The sequence below is a fragment of the Pristis pectinata genome, chromosome 35 (genome assembly GCF_009764475.1).
Source record: "Pristis pectinata isolate sPriPec2 chromosome 35, sPriPec2.1.pri, whole genome shotgun sequence".
Lineage (NCBI taxonomy): Eukaryota > Metazoa > Chordata > Chondrichthyes > Rhinopristiformes > Pristidae > Pristis > Pristis pectinata.
The window spans coordinates 7,676,496-7,700,207 of NC_067439.1; the positions used below are offsets into that span (position 1 = coordinate 7,676,496).

A 23,712-nucleotide genomic window follows, 5' to 3' on the forward strand; every position below is an offset into this window, starting at 1 on the left:
GTAAAAAAGTCGATTTTGTCCATAAGTCGGAGAATACCAACCCAGGGATGGTCTGTAGGTGTGATTTTGGTTGTTGACAAGAACTCAGTACCTCAAAGCTGGTATCATTTGACAAGCGGATGTAGCTTATACTGTGAAGATCCCTCGAATAAACCACTCACACTTTCTCTGCACTTATGTCTGTCTGTACGTTTTGCAGTGGGCTTTGTTAGATGTTACAGTCCCACAGAGACCATGCACTTTACACTGGCGATGAGGATAGCTATTGAGGAGGACAAAGTCAGCAATGATAATGGTTGGGTATGTCTGCGTAGCTGCCGACTGATCTCGGCAAGTCTCTGGTAAAGATAAAGGCAGCACCCGTCAAGTCTGTTACTACTGAAAAGTTACCCAAGTAACTACCGAAATGGAAGATAATACAATGTGGCACTCCTGTTGCAAACCACGGAAATCTCAGTAGTTACCAGAAAACACGGCAGTCCATTTGTATATTGAAATGAAGGAGATAGTTTTTCAGCAGAAAAACATTGTAGAGTAGGAGTGGTGACAGCCTTAAGGTAACAAAGATTGTCCACAGCCAACAGTACATGTACTGGGGTGATTCAGCTGTGAGGGTTGGAAATCAGTCCTCCGAAACCCTAAAGCCCATTGTCAGCTGTGGTAAGGTGCAAGTGTGACGTTTGGTCCAGCCCCTGACAGGAATGCTGGATTCCTCCTCCCCTATTTAGTTACAGATTAAGACACAAGAGACTGCGGACGCTGGAATCTGGAGCAACAAACAATCTGCTGGAGGAACTCAATGGGTCGAGCAGCATCTGTGGGAGGAAAGGAATTGCCAGCATTTTGGGTCGAAAACTTGCGTAATTGCTGACATCGACAGCGTTGACAAGTCCTTCCCCCCGCCCACAGATGGCTGCTCGACCCGCTGACTTTCTCCAGCAGATTGTTAGTTTCAGATTAATCTCTCCCACATTAGCCTGGGATACGTCTCATCAGGCCCTGGGGATTTATCCAGCTTCATGTACACTAAGACATCTAACATATCCTTCGTTTTAATGGTCTGCAATATCCCCTCCCTGAATACCTACAGCTACAATAGTATGAGATGGCCAGCATGGACATGATGGGCCAAAGGGCCTGTTTCTTTGCCATATAACTCCATGTAAGTTTAAAATAGAAACAGCAAGTTCTGGAAAAGCCCAAGGGAAGAGCCAGGCCATCTTGCCTGGGCAGACATTTTGCTAAGGTCTATTCCAACTGGATTCCTATGTAAACCAGGATATATTTCTTTGTTTTCCCTCTGTTCACAATGGCAATGCCTGCAGACAGGCATTAAATCAACAATTCAGTGCTTAGTCCTGTTCCCGACTGTTGCATCGACCTCAGTCTCTCCAGCCTAGACTCGATCAATAACTGGTATGAATGAGACCAGGCTTCATTTCTCTTGGATCCGTAGTGAAACGTCTGTGAGGGTCAGAGGTTAAAGGGCGAGTCCTTCAGAGCTGGGCGCGTGAGCTGGGATCAGTGACTGATGAGTATTTGGTTCATGCACCCTGGGGGAGTGTGTGGGGGAGCAGCCTCACAGTCAATAGGACCCTGCTGCTGATGGACTGGGAAAATCTCTCTTGGAAACGGCATCCCCGCCAGGGTTTGTAGCTCTCAGGTTGATGGGATTTTGATAGGCTTGCAGGATTTCAAGTGAAAGAAACCACAATAATTTAACCCTTTGGTGCTGAGCATTTGCATTATCTGCTATACTTTCTAAGAGGCCACATCAATGGAAGATAACTGGTTTTCTGGTGAAGGATAGCTCCCTTGTACATAGAACATAGAACAGTACAGCCTCCGCTGCTCTAGAGAAAACAACCCAAGTTTGCCCTACGTCTCCTTATAGCACATGCCCTCTAATCCAGGCAGCATCCTGTTAAACCTGTACTTCAAAAACCATCAGACAACATCTGGGGTTAATTCATTTCTGTCACAAGCTTGGCTTTGCGTGTTGGGCCAGCTGAGAAGGACATTCAGCCCATCGAACTTGTTCTGCACACAATGTTCCAGGTAACCCTGGGAATGAACAGGGCTCCAGGGATTCTTTCGCAAACTCTTGGTCAATGGAACTCAGGAACCCAAATCAGCCTTGCAGGCTAAGTCCCCAGTTGGCACCTGATCCACCGATCAGAACCTGGGCTCTGTAGCCTGATAGATAATGGGGGTTCCCTTATACAATAAGATGGACTCTTGACCTCACACTACCTTACTGTCTACCTGCAATGCACTTCCTCTGTAGCTGTGACATTTTACTCTGTACTGTTATTGCTTTTACCTGTACTACCTCAATGCACTCTGTACTAACTCAACGTAACTGCACTGTGTAATGAATTGACCTGTACGATCGGTATGCAAGACAAGTTTTTCACTGTACCTTGGTACAAGTGACAATAATAAACCAATACCAATACCTGGAAAGTACTCACCTTTACCCTCAATGAATAGAACCGAGCTGCCATTATGAGATTTTGGGGGAAGAATGTTCCTGATTTCCAATACCCATTGTGTGAACACAAGGACACAAGAAGACAGGAGCAGGAATAGGCTACTCGGCCCCTCAAGCCTGCCCCTGCCATTCAATACAATAATCTGGTCTACGGTGTCCTCAACTCCTCTTCTGTGCCAGTTCCCCATAACCCTCAATTCCTCAATCCATCAAATATTTATCTATCTCTATCTTAAACGTACCTAACGATCTGATCTCCCCCACCCCCAGGGGCAGAGAATTCCAGAGATTCACCGCCCTCTGAGAGAAGACATTTCTACATACCTCAGTTTTAAATGACTGGTGCCTTACTTTCTGGTTATGTCCCCTTTGCTCACGATGCTCCCACTGATGAGAAGATCTCAACACCTACCCTGTCATGGGCCGTTAGGATCTCATATGTTTGAATAAGGTCAACCCTCATTCTTCTAAACTCCCAAGGAATGGAGTTCCAAGGAATAAACTCCAAGGAACCCCAAACTCTCTCCTGATAGGACAACCTTCTCACCCCAGGAATTAGCCTGGCAAATCTCCTTTGGAATGCCTCCTGACATCACCTGTGAAGGACTTCCATCAAAGAAATGAATTTCTATCTACCCTGTCAAATCCTTTAATCACCTGAAACCCTTTCTGACGACACCTATTTTTGTTTGTTATTTGTTCATGGGATATGAACGTCGCTGACATTTCCTCCCTAATTACCCCTGGACTGAGGAGGTTGTTGAGAGTCAACCACATTGGTCGGTCTGGAGTCAGACCAGGTCATAATGGGAGATTTCCTTCCCTGAAGATCATTGTTAAACCAGTTGGGTTATGACTACAAACCAACAGCTTCGTGGTTTCTATTCCTAAGACTAGCTGTTTTTCTAATTTCCAGGTTTATTTAATTACTTGAATTTAAATGTCTCTGATGCCATGCTGGGATTGGAACCCTTATCTCCAGACATGTCAAAACATCGACAGTTTGTTTCCCTCCATAGATGCTGCCTGACCCGCCGAGTTCCTCCAGCATTTTGTGTGCATTGCTCCAGATCTCTGCCTGTCTATAACCTAACCTTCAGGATACCATCCCCATTTCTGGTCACTTGGTCTAATACATGTGACTTGGAATCAGTTTTTGTTTGGTAACTGAGTCATACAGAGGTAGAGCATGAAACAGGCCCTTCAGCCCACTGAGTTTGTGTCGACCATTAATCACCCATTTACACAATTAATCCCATTTTTTTAGTCTCCCCATATTCTCAGCAACCTCCCCCCCCCCCAGATTTTACCACTCACCTACAACCCAGGGGCAATTCACTGAGGCCAATTAACCTACCACACCTTTGGGATATTCGAGGAAACCAGAGCACCAGGAGGAAACCCACACAGAAGAACATGCAAACTCCACACAGACAGCACCAACGGTCAGGATTGAACCAGGGTCTCTGGTGCTGAGAGGCAGGGGCTCTAATAGCCGTGCTACTGTGCCACCCAGGACTGAGAGCTCGGTCAAAGAGCAAGGTTTTGAGGACAGATTTTGAGAGTGCTCAGCTCACAGGCAGCTGAACCAATGGCCACAAGTGGTGGAGTATTGGAAATCATGGAAATTTAGGGAACAGAGTTGGGACTATGTAAGTACGATGCAGTAGACTACAAGGCCAGAAACTCACTGGTTTAGACTAAGATCCAAGACATAAGTTCAAGCCTTCTCTGTGTCAACTGAAGAATTTCAATTAATCAGTAAATCTAAATTTGAAAGATAATCGTGACCATCAAAACTTAACAAATGCTCTTTAAGGAAGGAAATCTGTTCTGGTCGTCTGTTCTGAGCTATTTGTAGCTCATGCAATGTGACTGTCTCTGAACTCATCCAGCAAGTTATCCATTCAATGGGAAATGAATGAATTTAATGTGATCATGAGGGTTTGAAAATGAGAACGAGAAATTTAAATCTGAGGTATTATCTTCAGGAGGTTTTGAAAATGCAGGTGAGAATTTTAAATCTGCAGCATTTTCAGATAGGGAGACAATCAGCAAACACGGGGTGCTGGGTAAAATGGGTCAGAGCATTGGTGCATGTTTACCAGTCTCAGTGTGGTCAACCACATGGGCATTGGGGTAGTCAAGTCTAGCAGTTATGCAAGATGTGGATGAGGGTTTTGGCAGCAGTGGATTACACAATGGACATCAGGAGAGCTCAGATCTCCTGAGCATTTAGACGGGCACATGAACATGCAGGAAATGGAGAGATGTGGCTCATGTGAAGGCAGATGGGATTAGTTTAATTTGGCATCATGGTCGGTACAGACATTGTGGGCTGAAGGGTCTGTTCCTGTGCTGTACTGTTCTATGTTCTCAGAGACGCAGGACTGTTGTGAATGTTGACACTTGAGCATCAAGCTCTGTCATGACTTCGGCCATTAAGTTGGATTGGAGAAGCTGCACTTGTTCGTGAACGAAAAAAAGGTTGTGAGGTTTGACAGGTGTACAAGATCATGATGAATTTAGAAAAGATAATCGAGGGAAACTCTTCCAACCAATGGGTCGTTCAAGGGACCAGGGCGCAAAGATTTAACGTTTTGGCCAAAAGGTGCATGGGGGGAGTGAGGAGAGTCATTTTGACACGGGGAGGAGCGGTGATCTGGAACTCACTGCCTGTCGAGGTGGAATCAACCTGGGAAAGGGAGCGGGAAGGGGACTGGAATGTGCAGGGCTTCCGGGAAAGAGTGGGGATGGGACTGAGGGGATTGCTATACTAGGACATGGTGCAGGTTCAATGGGCCAAATGGCCCCTTTCTGTGGTGTAACAGTTCTGTGGTAAATTGGTTTATTACTGTCACATGTACTGAGGTACAGTGAAAAACTTGCATACTGTCCATACAGATCAACTCATTACGACATTGCGTTGAGGTAGTACAAGGTAAAACAATAATAGAATGCAGAATCAAGTGTTACAGTTACAGAGAAAGTGCAGTGCAGGCAGACAGTAAGGTGCAAGGTCATAATGAGGTAGATTATGAGGTCAAGAGCCCACCTTATCATAGTAGGGGACCGTTCAATAGTCTTATAACAGCGGGATAGAAACTGTCCTTGAGCCTGGTGGTACGTGCTGTCAGGATTTTGTATCTTCTGCCTGATGGGAGGGGGGAGAAGAGAGAATGTCCGGGGTGGGAAGGGTCCTTGATTATGTTGGCTGCTTTATCAAGGCAGCAAGAAGAGCAGACAAAAGTCCATGGAGAGGAGGCTGGTTTCTGTGATGCGCTGACCTGTGTCCACAACTCTGCAGTTTCTCACACAAGATATTTATTAGTCACATGTACATCGAAACACACAGTGAAATGTGTCTTTTTGCGTTACTGAAAACGTGCTGGGGGCAGCCCGCAAGTGTCTCCACTCTTCCGGCGCCAACATAGCACACCCACTGCTCCTAACCCGTACATCTCTAGAATGTGGGAGGAAACTGGAGCACCCGGAAGAAACCCACGCAGACACGGGGAGAATGTACAAACTCCTTACAGATAGTGGCCAGAATTGAACCCAGGTTGCTGGCACTGTAATAGCGTTACATTAACCGCTACACTACCGTGCCGTTCTGGAGGAACTCAGCAGGTCACGATGAAAGGTCTCGTACTGAAACGTCGACTGTTTATTTCCCTCCATAGATGCTGCCTGACCTGCTGAGTTCCTCCAGCATTTTGTGTGTGTTGCTCCAGATTCCAGCATCTGCAGAATCTCTTGTGTCCCTGCAGTTTCTTGCAGTCACAGGCAGAGCAGTTGCCAACCCAAGCCATGATGCCAAAAGTTTGGTTGAGCTGGAGTGCACTCCCTGAAGTTGAGGTTGATGAAGATTCAAAGTTAGACAGAAGATTAAAACATTTTCAGAATTAGTACAGGGTATATGTAAACAGACGCTTCACGACCTATTTTTTCATGTGTGTAGTACGCACATGCGTGCAGCTGAAGAGCAACCTCACATAAACCAGAGATATTGTTTAGATTATTTCCCACGAATTACTCTGTCACACTGCAACCTCACTCACTCAATGTGTGCTAGATACAGCAGGGGCTGGTTCAGCAAATATACCCAAGGTCAGTCCAAGCACTTGTGGGCAGTGTCTCCCTCGGTCTGTCCCCTCCCTTGGCCCAGTTCCCCCCGCCCCCCCCCTTGGCTCAACACCTCCCTTGGCCCAGCCTCTCCATCAGTGCCTCCACACCCTCTTCCTAGGCCCAGCTACTCCCTCAGCACTGTCTCTCCATCGATCTGACCACCTGCTCTGTCACAAGACAAGATATAGGAGCAGAATTAGGCCATTCAGCCCATCGAGTCTGCTCCACCATTCAATCATGGCTGATTTTGTTTTAACTCCATTCTTCCACTTTCTCCCCATAACCCTTAACCCCCCCCCCCTTACCAATCGAGAACCTATCAATCTCTGCCTTACACCCAATGACTTGGCCTCCACAGCCCTCTGTGGCAACGAATCCCTCTGGCTGAAGAAATTCCTCCTCATCTCGGTTTTAAAGGGGCGCCCCTTTATTCTGAGTCTGTGCCCTCGGACCCTAGACTCTCCTACTGATGGAATCATCCTCTCTGCGTCCACTCTGTCCAGGCCTTTTGAGTATCCAGTAGGTATCAATGAGATCCCTCCTGAACTCTATCGCATACAGGCCCAGAGACATCAAACGCTCCTCATACATTAAGCCTTTCATACCTGGGATCATTCTTGTGAACCTCCTCTAGACCCTTTCCAGAGCCAGCACATCTTTCCTTAGATGTGAAGCCTAAAACCTATTCCAAATGTGGTCTTGTCATTGCCTCGGGGCTCCTTCAGTGCCCTCCCTCCATCAGGCCAGAGGTTTCCATGGTCCTGTCCCTTCTTTGGCCCAGGAATACCTGCCATTGACCCGGGAGCTCCCTCAGCCCTGTCCCACCATGTTACTGGATCATGACAGGTAACAAGACCGTTGTTCACCAGGACACGCCAACCACAAATGGGAACAAAGTAAGTAAATGGGTAGCAGGATAGCACTACAAAGAACCATCCCCACCATCAGAAGTATCTACAGGAGGCGCTGCCTTAAGAAGGCAACATCCATCATTAAAGATCCCCACCATCCGGGCCATGCCATCTTCTCACAGCTACCATCGGGCAGGAGGTACAGAAGCTTGAAGTCCCACACCACCAGGTTCAGGAACAGCTACTTCCCTACAACCATTCGGTTCTTGAACCAACCGGCACAACCTTAATCACTACCTCAGTATAGCTACACTATGACCACTTTGACTACTTTGCACTACAGTGGACATTTTTTTTGTTCTAATTGTGTTCTTTCTTGTAAAAATTGTGTATAATTTATGTTTTTCTTGTGAATGTTGCATATCTGATGCTAATCAGAATCAGATTTCTTATCACTAATGCTATGTGCCTGTGTTGCTGCTGCAAGTAAGTTTTTCATTACACCTGTGCACACATGTACTTGTGTATATGACAATAAACTCGGTTTTAACTTCACAGACTCAGTGGGCTGAATGGCCTCTTTCTATGCTGTAAGATTTCTGTGTAAAAAAAAGAGGTAACACTGGCCCACAGCTTTGCCTCTTACCTACCATCTGAGACCCCAGAAAATAAACTAAAATCAGCTAAAGAGACTGAAGCAAACAATGCCGAGAGTGAGCTTGAACTGAGAATGAGACCAGTTTGACGTGCTGTTTACTCGGTTCGATGCTGTGTTGAAAGCAGAGCCTTTTCCCCACTGCTTCCACTGAGACCTGCCAGTCAGTCAATCACCGCAGCGTGACTGGGATGCACAATGTTTGTTTGTTTAGTTAGTTGCTGAGAATATTTAACTGGCGTCGGCTCCTTCAGCTTTCAAAGCACGTAGTCAGCAGGGGCCCCCGAGCGGCCGTTGAAAACTCCAGCACATATCAGACACGTCAAAACCGCAGCATGAATCAGGCTGCCTACACGAGGCAAAAGAAGACTTGTATTTATATAATGCTTTACACATCCTTCCTGGGACGTCCCCAATCGCTTTACAGCTGAAGTACCATTCATAGAATGGTGGTAGAATCGTGTTGTGGCGCAAAGGAAGGCCATTCGGCCCACTGAATCCATTCTAGCTCCTAACGCAGCAATCCTGTCAGTCCCATTTCCCTGCAAGTTACTCTCTCTCATGCCTGGCCAGTTCCTTCCTGATTGATCCTGTTTCCATCACCCCTACAGGTAGTGAGTTCCAGATCTCTGCAAAAACATTTCTTGTCTCATGTTCCCGCTGTATCTTTTGCCCAAAGTTTAAAGTCTGGGCTCCCTAATCCTTGAACTATCCGCTAACGAGAACAGCTTCCTTTTCTAAACACATTACTATCCTGCCCACCTCTATCAAATCTCTTCTGAATCTTTTTTTTTGCTCCCAGAAGATCAATCCCAGCTTCTCCAGCCTAACCCTGGAGTCCTTCTTCTCTGGATCCATTCCAATAAGCCTCGTCAGGAGCCCATTGGGATCTTCCTATAGTGTGGTGAACAGAATTGGAACTTGTCAATTACTAGTCACTGTTCTGTTCATAAGGTATGGGAGCAGAATTAGGCCATTTGGCCCATCGAGTCTGCTCCACCACTCAATCATAGCTGATTTTCTTTTCAACCCCATCCACCTGACTTCTTCCTGTAACCCTTAACCCCCCTTACCAATCAAGAACCTATCAATCATTGCCTTAAATACACCCAATGACTTGGCCTCCACAGCCCTCTGTGGCAACGAGTTGCATAGATTCACCACCCTCTGGCTGAAGAAATTCCTCTTCATCTCAGTTTTAAAGGGACGTCCCTCTATTTCTGAGGCTGTACCCTCGGATCCAAGACTCTCCTACTAATGGAAACAGTTTGAACACAATAAGATCCCTCAAACAGCAGAGTGATAATGAACAACTTAAAATAAACACGTATTAAGGGGAAATAGGATGAAAGAGCAAGGGAAATTGGAGCAGATTGAATAATTTTGCTTTGCAAGCGGGGCAGCAGAAAGAACAATGGGTTGAGTGGACTGTTCTCTCATTCAAAAACCAAAATGACCCTGCAGCTAATGTTTGATGTTCTGGAAGTTAATGGATATTTTAAAAATCTGGGCGCAAGGCCTTTATTGCTTCTTGGTGATTAGGCGTCCCGGTGAACTTTGACACTTGGCTATCTAGTCTCAATTCACCATGGCAACAGGGGGCAGGAGGTGAGCTGGGCCTGAACAACCGTATTTCATTTGCCTTTAGAAGTGGACAAAATGGCAGCCGAGAAGCTTATCGCTTTGTGCTGGGTTTGCATGAAAACAAAGATGTTAAAGGCACAAGGACACATTTATCAAAAGAGTAGATCATGTTAACTCTGGATAAAGGCCAATTAGACTCTCCCTTCCTGAATGGCAACCAATCAGCTTCCTCGAATGCCCATCCTCAAGGGATTAACAAATATTCTTCAGCAAGAGTAAATCACAGAGCAACTAAAATTCTATAATGATAGAGAAATGGAGGGCTATATGGGCGGGAAGGGTTAGATAGATATTACAGCAGGATAAAATGTCGGCACAACATTGTGGGCCGAAGGGCCTGTACTGTGCCGTGCTATGTTCTATGTTCTAAAATGAATTGCTTTTATATTCTTTAAACACGTTAATGGTTATAAAAGATATTGGTGACAAGAGGTGAGGGTTGTAAAATGTCTTTGATAGGCTGCTTGCCTGTTAGGCAAGAATTATCCAATGGGAAAGCCAGGAGTCTATTGTTTTCTGATTGGCTGTGTTGGTTGACCAGTGGGAGGAGTGGGGAGGTAAGGTAGTTGAGGGTGAGAGGTCATGTGATGCAACCTTCTGGGATATGGGTGGCCAAGTCATACAGCACAAAAACAGGCCCTTCAGCCCAATTGGTCCATACCAACCTAAACTAGTCCCATTTGTCTGCATTTGGCCCGTATCCCCCTAAACCCTTCCTATCCATGTACCCATCCAAGAACCTTTTAAATATTGTGACTGCCTCAACCACTTCCTCTGACAGCTCACTCCATATACTGACCACCCTCTGGGTGAAAAAGTTGCCCCTCAGGTTCCTATTAAATCTCTCACCCTCACCTTAAACCTCTGCCCTCTAGTTCTTGATTCCCCGAGAAAAAGACCGTGCACATTGACCCTATCTGTGACCATCATGATTTTATACACCTCTATAAGATCACCCCCCACTCTCCTATGCTCCAATAAAAAGAGTCCCAACTTGCTTAATCTCTCTCTATAACTCAGTCCCTCAGGTCCCAGCAACATCCTCGTAAATCTCCTCTTCACTCTTCCCAGTTTAAAAGCATTTTTCCAATAGTAGGGTGACCAAAACTGAAGACAATATTTCAAATGCAGCCTCACCAATATCATGTACAAGTGCAACATAACATCCCAACTTCTACAATCAATGCCCTGACTGATGAAGGCCAGCGTGCCAAAATCTGCCTTCATCACCCTGTCTACATCGTGGGCCAAAGGGCCTGTACTGTGCTGTAGTGTTCTGTGTTCACTGCGATGCCACTTTCAGGGAACCGTGTACTTGTACTCCTAGGTCCCTCTGTTTTACAACACTCCCCAAGGCCCTACCGTTGACTGTAAATGTCCTACCCTGATTCATCTTCCCAAAATGCAACCCCTCACACATCCGAATTAAACTCCATTTGCCATTTCTTGGCCCAACTACCCAGCTGATTTACCTTCTGTAAATCCTGATAATCATCTTCACTATCAACGACACCACCTGTTCTAGTGTCATCTGCAAACTTACTAACTGTGCCTTGTACATTCTCTTCCAAATCATTTATATAGATGACAAAGATGGCAAAGTTCATCATGAGGAAAGCACTAGTGACATCACCATCCCCACCCAGTGTCACCCTTGACTGAGGATTGGGGATTAGACCTTTTGACCCAAGTCCAATAGACTGGGACAAACTGTGGAGAAGTGGCTGCCAACAATATACCATAATACTTGGCTGCACAGCAGTTGGTAATGCCATCTCACAGCTCCAGAGATCCGGGTTCAGCCCCGGGCTGTCTGTGTGGAGTTTGCATGTTCTCCCTGTGAAGTGTGCATTTCCTCCAGGTTCTCCGGTTTCCTCCCACATCCCAAAGATGTGCTGGGCAGAGGGTTAATTGGCCACTGTATATTACTGCTAGTGTAGATCAGTGGAAAAAGAATCAAAGGGGAGTATGTAGGCATGTGTGGGCTGCAGGACTACAGGGAAACAAGAATTGGAATGGGACTGATGCAGTTACTCCCTTGGGAGTTGGCATGGATCCGATGGGACGAATGGCTTCCTGTATTGTAATAAGTAAGTAAATGCATCCTGCTCCTCCAAACTGATAGTAGCTTATTGTCAGCTTTGATCAGTGGCTTGCAATCCGAGTCAGAGGATGCCGGGTTCAAGTCCCACTTCAGGCACTGAGTGCAAAGAGCCAGGCCGACGCTGTACTGCAGAACTGAGAGACTGCTGCACTATTGCAGCAACACCTTTTAATTGCAACCTTAAACCAAAGTTGTGTCTGTCCTTAGAGATGGGTATAAAAGATCCCATGGTACAGGCGATCACCAAGTTACAGCAGATCGGGTAATGGAAATTCACCCCGGCGAAATTCACAAATCACTTCCAAAAATTCGGGAAACGGAATAAAAATTTGCTCTTATGAAATTTATGTGGAGATAAGTAAATAAATAAAACTATTTATCTTTTCTCAACTCTCATTTTTTGGCAGCTGCATTGGTGAGGCATCTTTGTGTTACAGAAAATTGCGATACAGACAGTTTTTTAGGAATGCAACAGCCTCATAATGCAGGGCTGGCCTGTATCCCTCAGGAAAAAGGCAGGGAAGTTCTCCCTGGTATCCTGGGCCAGTTTCTTGCCCTGCAAAACAGGTTATCTGGTCATTAACATGTTGCTGCTTTTCGCAGCTTGCTATCCACAAACTGGCTGCATTCTGACACTGACTACACTTGAACGGTGATAACTTGGCATCCAAATAAACACGATATAAATGCAACTCAAAAATAAAACTACAGATACTGGAAATATAAAGTAAAAATGGAAAATGTTGGAACACTCAGTGGGTCAGGCAGTCTCGATGGAGAAGTAATATTTCAGGTCAAAGAGCTGGGAAAGAGAAAGAAAAGTTAGTCTTAATTTGCAAAGAGGGTGAGGGAGTGATGGATAGGACAAAGGAGAACCAATCTCTGATTGGTTTGGCCACGGTTGCCATGAGGATGGCAAGGTGATATGTTGCAAGTAACAGGTCTGTGTGATAATGGAGAGAAAAAAAAATCTGTGTCAGTATCAAAGACACTGTCATTGAAACGTCAGCTGTTTTTTCTTTCTACAGATGCTGCCTGACCTTCTGTGTGTTTCCAAGATTTTATTTTATTTTTATATAATTGCAATTAATATTTTCCCTTCTGGGTTTGCGGGTTAAGATGTACAGCAGACAGTCCAGACTAGCAAGGACTGAGAATGCTGTCGATTGTCTCAGTTCTGACACTCTCTCATTTTGTGTTCCAGCAATAGGAACTCAGCAGCGGAGAAGCCCCACTTCCCTGGCTATTGAACTGTTTGAACAGCACGTGGGTGGACATATCCTACAGGTAAGCAGACACCTCCAAATGGATCATCACCCATTAGAAATCTGGTTGACCAAAGATGTCTCAAAGCCCTAAATTTCTCTGACAAGATAAGGAGAGTCATTCTCGTATGGAAACAATTATTAAAAGGTCCACCATCTCATTGATCATTCCTTTATAGTCTCTGGCTTATACATTCTGCTGCTCCAATTTGCTTCTAGAACATCGGGTGGTATGTTGACGCAATTGTCCAAAATAGGAATGATCTTCAAACGTGAACCTTACTAGACAGCACAGTTGGGTTCCTTGCATCTCTGTGTGGTTTGTTTGCTTCACCATGCGCTAAATGATGTGAGCTGCAGTACTGCAGATCTGAGCTGGACTGCAGGGTGTGGCCCTTAAAGGGGCAGGCACACCACACAAGCACCAGCGATGTAGTTGGTACTGAGTGGTGTGTGAAGAATAGCTGCTTATCCACACGAGGGAGGGAGCATGCTCCATGACAACCCATAGTTGGACTGAGGAGGGGCAATAGACACTCACCCAGGGCTAAAACCAAGCACTCCTTGCAGGTGATGTCTTGGGAGAACTCTGCTAGCAGAGGAACTGCTGCACCTACATGATCTATTCTCTGGGAAACCTGATCACTAGAAAATCCTTGTGCCTGCTTTGGTATTGGTATTGGTATTTATTATCGTCCCATGTACTGAGATACCGTGAAAAGTTTTTGTTTTGCATGCCATCCAGACAGATCATGCCATACATAAATGCATCGAGGTAGTGAAAAAACAAACAGAATGCAGAATATAGTGTCGTAGGTACAGAGAAAGTACAGTGCAGGTATATAAGTAAAGTGCAAGGGCCATGACGAGGTAGCTTGGGAGATCAAGAGTTAATCTTTAGCCTATGATATGTCCATTCAAGAGTCCAATAACAAGCTTTCCTTGATGTGCTTTCAATTTTTTGTATCTTCTGCCTGATGGAAGAAGGGAGAAGAGAGAATGACCGGGGTGGGAGGGGTCCGTGATTACGCTGGCTGCTTTCCTGAGGCAGCGGGAAGTGCGGACAGAGTCGGTGGAGGGGAGGCTCGTTTGTGTGCTGGACTGGGCTGAGTTCACAACTCTTTGTGCAATTTTTTGCAGTCTTGGGCAGAGCAGTTGCCGTACCAAGCTGTGATGTGCTCTGGCCTGAAGGAGGCCCTCTCTCTTTGGAGCTTGGGTGAGCTCCCCAGTCTGAAATAAAAGAGAAAGCTGGAAATGCACATCAGGTCAGGCAACATCTGTGAAGAGCTGATGTTACAGGTGGATAACCTTACATCAGAACTGGGCAGTTTTGTTACAAACAGGAAAGGCTGGTTATCTGAAATTCAATATTCCCGAGGGCTACAACACACCTTGATGTAAGATGAGGCACTGTTCCTTGACTTTACATTGGTGTTTGTTGGAATCAAGCAGGAAGCCAAAACAGAGAGGCGGAGTGGGATAGAGAATTGGGACCATACTGGAAAAGCTAAAAAACTATTGTTGATGCCACTGGCTGAATGTCACAGTCAAAAAGTGTCCCAACAGAAAATCAGGGGGCATATGTCTACATAGACCTTGAAATGGAGAGACCTTTACTTTACTCTCTATTAAATATATCTTCAACAGTAAAGCACAGTTTTCCCAGCACAATGAGATGAATTTTTAGGCTAACATCTCCAGGTGGATGATATTCCCTCAGTACTGACCTAACTTTTGAGCTCAATCCTCTGAAGTGGGACAAAGCTATAACCTTCTGATTCCAAGGCAGTTGGGCTGACTTATTCAGGCACTGATCCCTGGCACTGTTTTCTTGTGCCCTTGTTGAAGTCTTTCCCCTTTCACCTAGTGCAATAGGTCTGGTCTGGTTGGTATTGAGCTGTTCTGAAGAAAGTGGTCCAGGATTGGTCACCTGCTGAAGCCAAGTTAGTGGTACCACAGATGATCATAAGGAAGCAGATTTGTTAGTCTTGGCCACTGAAGTGGAGGGATCAGAGAGGACAGGTTAAAAAATGTGATGTAATGCTGAAAAATGTGTTGCTAGATTAAATCTCCCTTTGCACTGTGCTATCAAACCCTCCCAACACAGGGACAGCACAGATTAGAGACAGAGTAAAGATCCCTCTACACTGTCCAATCAAGTACTCCCAGTGCTGGGACAGTACAGGTTAGATACAGAGTAAAGCTGCCTCTACATTTTCCCATCACACACTCCCAGTTCTGGAACAGCATGGGTTAGATACAGAGAAAGCCTTTTCTTCAATGTTGCATTAAACATTTCAAGAGAAGCAACAGCATGGGTTTGATACAGTCTCATTGTAGGAACAGAAGTATTAGCAAAGAGTGTTATATCAAGTAGAAGGTGTAGCATTGGACTGTAAAACAATGGAAAAACTCAGCCAGCTGGTCAGCACCTGCAGAGTCAGTTTCAGGTTGAGAAAAGACCTCTAGTGGGAGAGATGACGAAAGGCTTGGTCAAACTGGTAAACTTTAAGATGCCTTAAAGGAGAAGGATGAGGGAAAAGAGTGAGAGAGAGAAAGAGAGAGATGTTAATTCCAGAGATCAGAACCCAGACAACTGAAGCCATGGCCACCAGAGAGGGAATGATTAAGATCTCAAGGGTCCAGAACTGGCAACGTGCGAGGCTTATGAGGGCTGGAGGAAGTGAAGACAGGGTGAGGGAAGTTGTACAAATGAGAATCAATTGACTTTGCAGGACGAGGAACCGACGCAACAGCCCGCACGATGGGGAGAAGGATGGTGATGGGTGAAGGGCGTCAGGGAAATTAACTTTGAAAGCATCAGTTTTGAACTTCGTGGTAAGCCTGTGTCGAGTATCAAAGGGAAGGGGAGAAAGGGCACGGATTTGCAGGCGGGATCTGAAGTTTCTGAGTTGCACTGAAGGTCCACTGAGGCCTGGTCTTTTCAAAGTGAAGCCAGCTCTTGGCAAATTATACCCATTAATCCATTGTCTAACTGATAGCAGAAACTTGCAGGTTGACATTTATATGTGAGCTTCACTGAATGGAGATGGATTAGACTAATTACTGTTGGAGAGTAGTCATTATGATTGTCTTTTTAGGCTGTAGGCTAATTGCATAGAATGGCACGTGGAAATAATTTTTAAACTGTAATTCATCAACTGCCAAGCATATCCTCTGAGTTATTGCCAAATCCATTGTCAGGCTGTAGATATTATAAATGGCTCAATTCTGAAAAATTAACCACAATTGTATTTGAGTGGAAAAGTGAGGTGCTTCCACATTATAATTTCACTTAAGCTTTCTCATTTAAAAACAAGCACACATTAGCAGTAAATTTAATTAATCCAGATCCTATGCCATGGGACAAAGATTAAGAGGGGCAGTGTGATATTTCCCCTCTCTTGCGTATCCAAAAGTCTCAAGACTCCTATGTCCCACTTACTCACCCTCACAACCTGCCCCCTCGCTGCTCACTAATATACATCAGCTCCAACTCTCAAACTGGCCCTCATCTCCTCCCTATCTCTGTACCTCTCTCTATCCGTGCACCGCACAGGAGTCTCCGTGTCTCTCCGATTTTGGACTCCCGTGCATCCCTGGTTTCCGTCACTCCTGTCATTAGCAACTGTGCCTTCGGCTGCCCCGGCCCCAAGCACTGGAATTCGCTGCCTCATTGTCTTTCCTCTGTCAGGTATGCTTTAAACCTAGCTCTGCGACCAAGCTTTTGACTGTATTTCTTTGCTTGGCTCAGTGACAAACCTAATGATGTCCCCAGGTGCTGGGAAATGGGACTACATTGGGTACGCCATGGTCAATATGGACACGATGGGCTGAAGGTCATGTTTCTCCGCTGCATGGTTCTATGAATCTAAATTCCACAGCTGCAACAGTGTGATTCGTATTTGCCTCTCATGGTTGCTTGTCCAGGCCTCTGGTAGCTCTATAAAGTGCCTTGTGCCCTATAACTTGTTAAAGACGCTGTGTAAATGAAGACTATTATTGCTGATGACTACCCGGTATTAATGATTGACCAAAATGTATTCTGATGGCTTGCTGTCAGCCGTGGAGGTCAGAGGGTGTGGGTTGATGCATTGTCCAGCGCCTCCTTGTCTCTGGGTCAAACGGGCAGAGATTTGACTAGATAAGTCTAGGGTACATAACCTGGCAGCGACTTCTCCTGCACATAGTTGGTGGTTCAGCATTCTGTGATCTCCGGAGCTACTTCCCTCATCTTTCAGTCATGACTTGAATGAAAGGGCGCTGCACTTCATGAGGCGCAGTAACCCAGGTTCCACCGCCTGTTCAGTTAAATGATCCAACTGCAGGAAGGGCACTGATTCCTCTACGGACTTTGGTCAAGGACAGCAGGATAAAGGGAATGGCACTGTCTCCATGTCACACACCGTTTTCATCGTTCCTTCATTGTCGTTTGGTCCAAATCCAGGAACTCTGAAGCTACAAATGCTTGGCAGGTCAGGCAGCATCTGCGGAGAGAGGAACAGAGTTAACCTTCGCTATTGCAAACTTCAGCAGCTTGTGAGGGTGGCACTGTACTTGCAATAGGTCGTGCTGTTACCGCATTGCTCCAGTAACCCGGGTTCAGTCCTGACCTTGGGTGCTATCTGCGTGGAGTTTGCACGTTCTCCCTGTGACTGTGTGGGTTTCCTCCAGGTGCTCCGGTTTCCTTCCATATCCCAAAGAGTTGATGTGTTGATTGGCCGCTGTAAATTGCCACTCACTTTGGCTGAGTGGCAAAAGGGTGTGTGAGAGACAATAAGTTGAAGGGCTACAGTAAAATAAAGAGGGGAGAATGGGGCATTATTCGATTGCTGTGGAGAACCGGCACAGACCAGATGGGCTAAGTGGCCTCCTTCTGTATCATAATGGTAACATAAGATAAAATATCTTTATTAGTCACATGCATCAAAACACACAGTGAAATGCATCTTTTGCGTTGAGTGTTCTGGGAGCAGCCCACAAGTGTCGCCATGCTTCCAGCGCCAACATAGCATGCCCACAACTTCCTAACCCGTACGTCTTTGGAATGTGGGAGGAAACCAGAGCACCCGGAGGAAACCCGCGCAGACACGGGGAGAACGTACAAACTCCTTACAGACAGCGGCCAGAATTGAACCCGGGTCACTGGCACTGTAATAGCTTTACGCTAACTGCTACACTACCGTGCCTGCCCCACATGAGGGTGGCTCATGTAAAACTTATGGATTTGTGTCTGTCCCACTAATAAATTTCAGGATTCCGACATGTGGAATAACTTGAGATGTAGAATTTGGAGATAAAAATTACTTAAAATCACAAAGAGATTACAAGCATCTACTAGTATCATTATGTACAATAATCCCAGATTATTGATAACCATACACAGATCTGTTCCTTTACTTAAAGATCACTGTTTTAAGCAACTTAATATACTTTGCTTATGTCACTATAAAATCACCTGCCTCACATTACTTGCAAAGTTTAAATGATCGTAAGCGTGTACTTAAACGCTTGGGATACCAGCGATGGTCTGTTTGGCTGTGTCCAGACTCCTTGATGTTAACAAACCCTCCCCTACTGCACTTGGGATCACTAACTGGCAAGTTGCCTTTCCAACTGCAGTGGCCCCCAGTTTAGTTTGGCTGCACCTTTCATGCTTTTAACAACTAGGCTGTCTGCCTCTGACGTCCATAGTTCTTGCAAGAGGCAGTGTTCCTGGAAACTGTGGGACTCAGTTGAGCCAATCTCGCTCTCCTGGCAAAACCCGGTGCTTCTGAGGATCAAGTTACTTGCAGAGTTCAATCAAAAGGGCCCACCTTGCGACAGTGGGTCCTGGCGCACATTGGGCTATGTTATTCTAAAGCACCTGTGGCCCTCACAAAGCATGCTGGCTGGAGATTGATCACCACATTGGTGTACAAAATATTAAGAGGAATAGATAGAGTAGACAGCCAGCGCCTCTTTTTCAGGGCACCAATGCTCAATACAAGAGAGCATGGCTATAAAGTAATGGGTGGGAAGTTCAAGGGAGATACCAGAGGAAGGTTTTTTACCCAGAGGGTGGTTGGGGCATGGAATGCGCTGCCTGGGGCGGTGGTGGAGGCAGGTACATCGGTCAAATTCAAGAGATTGCTAGATAAGCATATGGAGGAATTTAAAATAGAGGGATATGTGGGAGGAAGGGGTTAGATAGTCTTAGGCGAGGTTTAAATGTCAGCACAACATTGTGGGCTGAAGGGTCTGTAGAGTGCTGTACTGTTTTACGATTCTATGATTGCTGGAATAGGGAGGGGTGGCCCAATGAGGAGAGAATAAAACTAAGTGGGCCCAAAACTCTCTGAAGTTTAAACGAGTCGGCGGTGATCTCATTGAATCATACAAAATTCTTTTGGAGCTTGACAGGGTAGATGCATGGATGGTTGTTCCCCTGGCTGAGATCATCTCAATGATCTAGCGATAGCTTAGGTCCAAGCTTTCTCATTGGTCAAATGTTTGAGGGTGGAGTGTGTCACATGTATGACCTTCCTGATTGGTTCCTTACTGACTTACATATATACAAACATATGAATTAGGAGCACTAATTAGGAATTGCCCACTTGGCCCCTCAAATGTCTTCCCCTATTTAATAAGATTATTGCTAATGTGATTGTAACGCCAACTCCACATTCTCACCTCCCCGGTAACCTTTCACCCCCCTGCTTATCAAGTAACCTTCTACCCCTGCCTTTACAGTCTTCAAGGACTCTCCTTCCACCACCCTTTGAGGAAGAGACTTCCAAAGACTCACAGCCCTTTGAGGAAAAGAAATGTTTCGTATCTGACCTTAGACTGGTTCATAGATAGAAAAGGTTTAGAGGGATATGGGCCAAATGCAGGCAAACAGGACTAACCGAAGAGGGTATCTTGATTGGCATGGATGAGTTGGGCTGAAGGGCCTGTTCCCGTGCTGTATAACTCTGTATTAAATGGGTGATCCCTTATTTTCAAACAGTGACCCCTACTTCTCGATTGTCCCACAAGAGGAAACATCCTCTCCACATTCACCCTGTCAAAACCTTCAAGACTTATGCGTTTCAATCATGTCACCTCTCAGTCTTCTAAATGCCAGCAGATACAAGTTGTCCTACATTTCCTTGTAGGACAACCTGCCATTCCAAGTATTAGTTGATGAAACCAGCTCTGAACGGCATCCGATACATTAACATCCTTCCTTAAGTACGCAGATCAATACTGTACTGCAGTACTCACCACTATAACTGAAGCATAACCAACTTTTGTATTCAATTCCCCCAGCAACAAATAACATTCTGTTAGCTTTTCTAATTACTTGCTGTACCTGATTACTGGCCTTTTGTGTCTCATGAACCAGAATACCCAGATCTCTCTGCACCTCCTTCATTTAGATAATATGGTTCTTCTTTTATTTTTCCTGCCAAATGGACAATTTCACTTTTTTCCACATTATACTCCATACCTGAACTTTATGATTGGTGGGGAGAGGGAATCTTTCTGATTGGTTGACTGGAACCATGTGTCTAATCTTTCTGATTGGTTGAGTGGTGTCATGTGTCTGACCTTTCTGATTGGTTGAGTAGAGCCATGTGCCCAATCTTTCTGATTGGTGGAAACGCTGAGCCTTCCAAATGTGAGGAGATCTTCATCACCCTTTAGGTAGTTAAGGGAGCTCCATGATTAGATCCAATGACCAGCCCAGCCGAGACAAAACAACTGGACCCAGGCTTCTTCCAGCAGTGGAGCAAATTCAGGCCGCTCCTCACTCTGCACGCTGACCGTATCCCACCCCTGTTTTACTTCAAAATAAATCACAAGGGGGAAGCACGTAATTCATTGTTAAAAGCTAGCTCAGCAATTAAACCCCTGAGATTGTTAAAAGGTGATAAATATTCACAAGGTGAGTCCAGGTGGTGAATGTCATTGAACCCACAATGGTCACACACAGCTGTGCGTTACATCATGGAGACACAAGAGACTGCAGATGCTGGAGTCTGGAGCAACACACAAACTACTGGACGAACTCAGCAGGTCAGGCAGCACCTGTGGAGGGAAATGGACAGTCGACGTTTTGGGCTGAGACCCTTAATCTCGACTGACTCTCCGTTGGGGAGATGTCAGTAACTGGGAAGCATAGACTTAAATTAATTAGCAAAAGGACAGGAGGAGAGTTAACAAAATATTTCTTTCACAGATGATGACAGTGGTCTGGAACTCTTTTCCCCCCAAGGCTGATGAAGGCAAGAACCTTCATTGTACTTAGACCATCACTTGAAGTTGAGGGGGCCTCCATGGCATGGAGAAAGGCATTTCGGCCCAACTAATTTGTGCCGACCATCAACAACCCATTTACACCAATCCTACATGAATCTTGTTTTTTAATTCTCCCCACATCCTCATCAACTCCTCCCCAGACTCTACCCCTCACCTACATACTAGGGAACAATTTACAGCAACGAATTAACCCACCGACCCGCACGTCTTTGGGATGTGGGAGGAAACTGGAGCGCTCGGAGGAGACCCACGCAGTCGCAGGGAGAACATGCAAACTCCACACAGACAGCACCAGAGGCCAGGATTGAACCTGGGTCTCTGGCGTGGCAAGGCAGCAGCTCCACCAGCTCTTTAGCCTGATGAGGTGAAGGTGGGATCCATTTCTGGGATGAGCACTTGGCATGCAGCGTTCCACAAGGACACAGGCTGGGAGCTGAGAAGTGGGATTGGGGTGGGTAGATCTCACTCAGCAGGGACAGAGCTGAATGGACCCCCTCTGTGCCTTAAATATTTTGGTTTGATGAGTGCAACCAGATCATTCTTGTGTGTGAAACCTGTGAGGTGGGTAAGAAAGGATAACCTTCTTGTAATGATTTAATATTGAACAAAATTACCACGACTGGAATCCAGAAACGAGCAAACATCAGAGCTGTGTATAAATCTCCAGAGGTTCAGGAACACTGTACCTTCTCCAGTTTAAAACACACAGAGTAATTATTCTGGAGTTTCAGCATATTGAAATATAATTTTAAAAAGTCCTCCCGTGTCAGAACACAACAACAATAAAGATCTCAAAGTGAGTGTTTCGGAGACAGCCAACATACTCTTTTGTTTCACCTGCCTTGAGCAGTCATTGGTATTGTCTGTGGCACATGTTGATTTAGACAGTTGTAATGGTTGTTGATCTGTGTTAATAGCTGCTCAGCAACATAGGTTTGTCAAGCACTGGCATTTCAGTTTTAACCTCTCTCTCTCTCTCTCTGCCTGTCTCTTTCTTTCTCTCTCATTTTGTCTTTCCTTTTCACTCCCCACTCTGCACTCTCACAACTCTCTTTACCCCTCTCCTCCCTTTCTCTGGTCTACATTATCTCTCTCTCTCTCTCTCTCTCTCTCTCTCTTTCTCCCCCACCACTTTATCTCACCCCACCCTCTCTCTCACTCTCTCTCACTCCCCTCCATCAACCTTCCCCTCTCTCACCTCCCTCTCTTGCTCCCCCCCCCACCTCCCTCCCATCTCTCTCTGTTAAGTAGAGACTCCTAACCAGGCTCAGTCTGTGAGGGACGGTGAATACTGATGGGTTTGCATCCTGATGTTGTGAAAGGGTTTCATACGGTTGAGGTAGTGGTGTTTCCTATTTGTTGGGCTCCATGCAGGATGCTATTGATCAGGAATAGAGGACTTATGTGTTAGTGCCAAACAGATCATCCTGACCTGGGTAACACACTGATCGGACCGGCACTGCTCAACCCGGACAGAACATATCCACGCGTCACCCAACCTGACACATCTTAATGGATTCCCTTCAGGCTCTGGGCTGGCAACCCTATGCCAGCACAATACCTGAGCAGCGCTGCTGCCTCACAGCTCCAGGGACCTGGCTTCGATCCTGACCTCTGGTGCTCTCTGTGTGGAGCTTGCACGTTCTCCCTGCATGGGTTTCCCCACCAGGTGCTCCAGTTTGCTCCCACATCACGCTGGTGGACTAATTGGTCCCTGTAAATCACGCCTCGTGTAGGCACGAGACAAAAGGGAACAAAGCTGATGGACATGTGTGATGGAAAATAAGTTACAGGGAAATAAGGAGAGGGGGAATGGGACTGGTGGATCAGATCAGATTCAGCTTAGTTTATTGTCATAAACAATGAAAATCCTTGCTCGCGTGAAGCTCACAGATTGGGCAGCGTGCACAGTAATAATAAATGCAACAATAAGTACAGCGATGAGTGCAAAAGTAACAGAATAGTGCAAAGTACTGTGGTGCAAACTGAGGTAGTGCACACTGAGATAGTGCACACTGAGGTAGTGTAAACTGAGGTAGTGCAAACTGAGGTAGTGCACACTGAGGTATTGCAAAAAGAAATGCCAAAGTGACAATAATGGAAGAGATAGAATTAATCACATGTACATTGAAACACACAGTGAAATGCATCTTTTGCGTAGTGTTCTGGGGGGGCAGCCTGCAAGTGTCGCCACATTTCCGGCACCAACATAGCATGCCCACAACTTCCTAACCCGTACGTTTTTGGAATGTGGGAGGAAACCGGAGTACCCGGAGGAAACCCAC

At 45.8% G+C, this 23,712-nt stretch overlaps 1 protein-coding gene across 8 annotated transcripts in view; it reads left to right on the plus strand.

Annotated features, from left to right (window-relative positions):
- The window catches only part of LOC127586331 (neuronal PAS domain-containing protein 3-like), a 399,247-nt gene that overhangs the window by 220,547 nt on the left and 154,988 nt on the right, over nucleotides 1-23,712 (plus strand). For 7 of the 8 annotated variants that reach the window (XM_052044193.1, XM_052044185.1, XM_052044190.1 and 4 more), the window contains one exon: nucleotides 13,081-13,163. In XM_052044193.1, the coding sequence (XP_051900153.1) occupies nucleotides 13,081-13,163 (83 nt within the window). The remainder of the gene's footprint in view (nucleotides 1-13,080; nucleotides 13,164-23,712) is intronic. The other variant, XM_052044191.1, reaches the window with a different exon arrangement.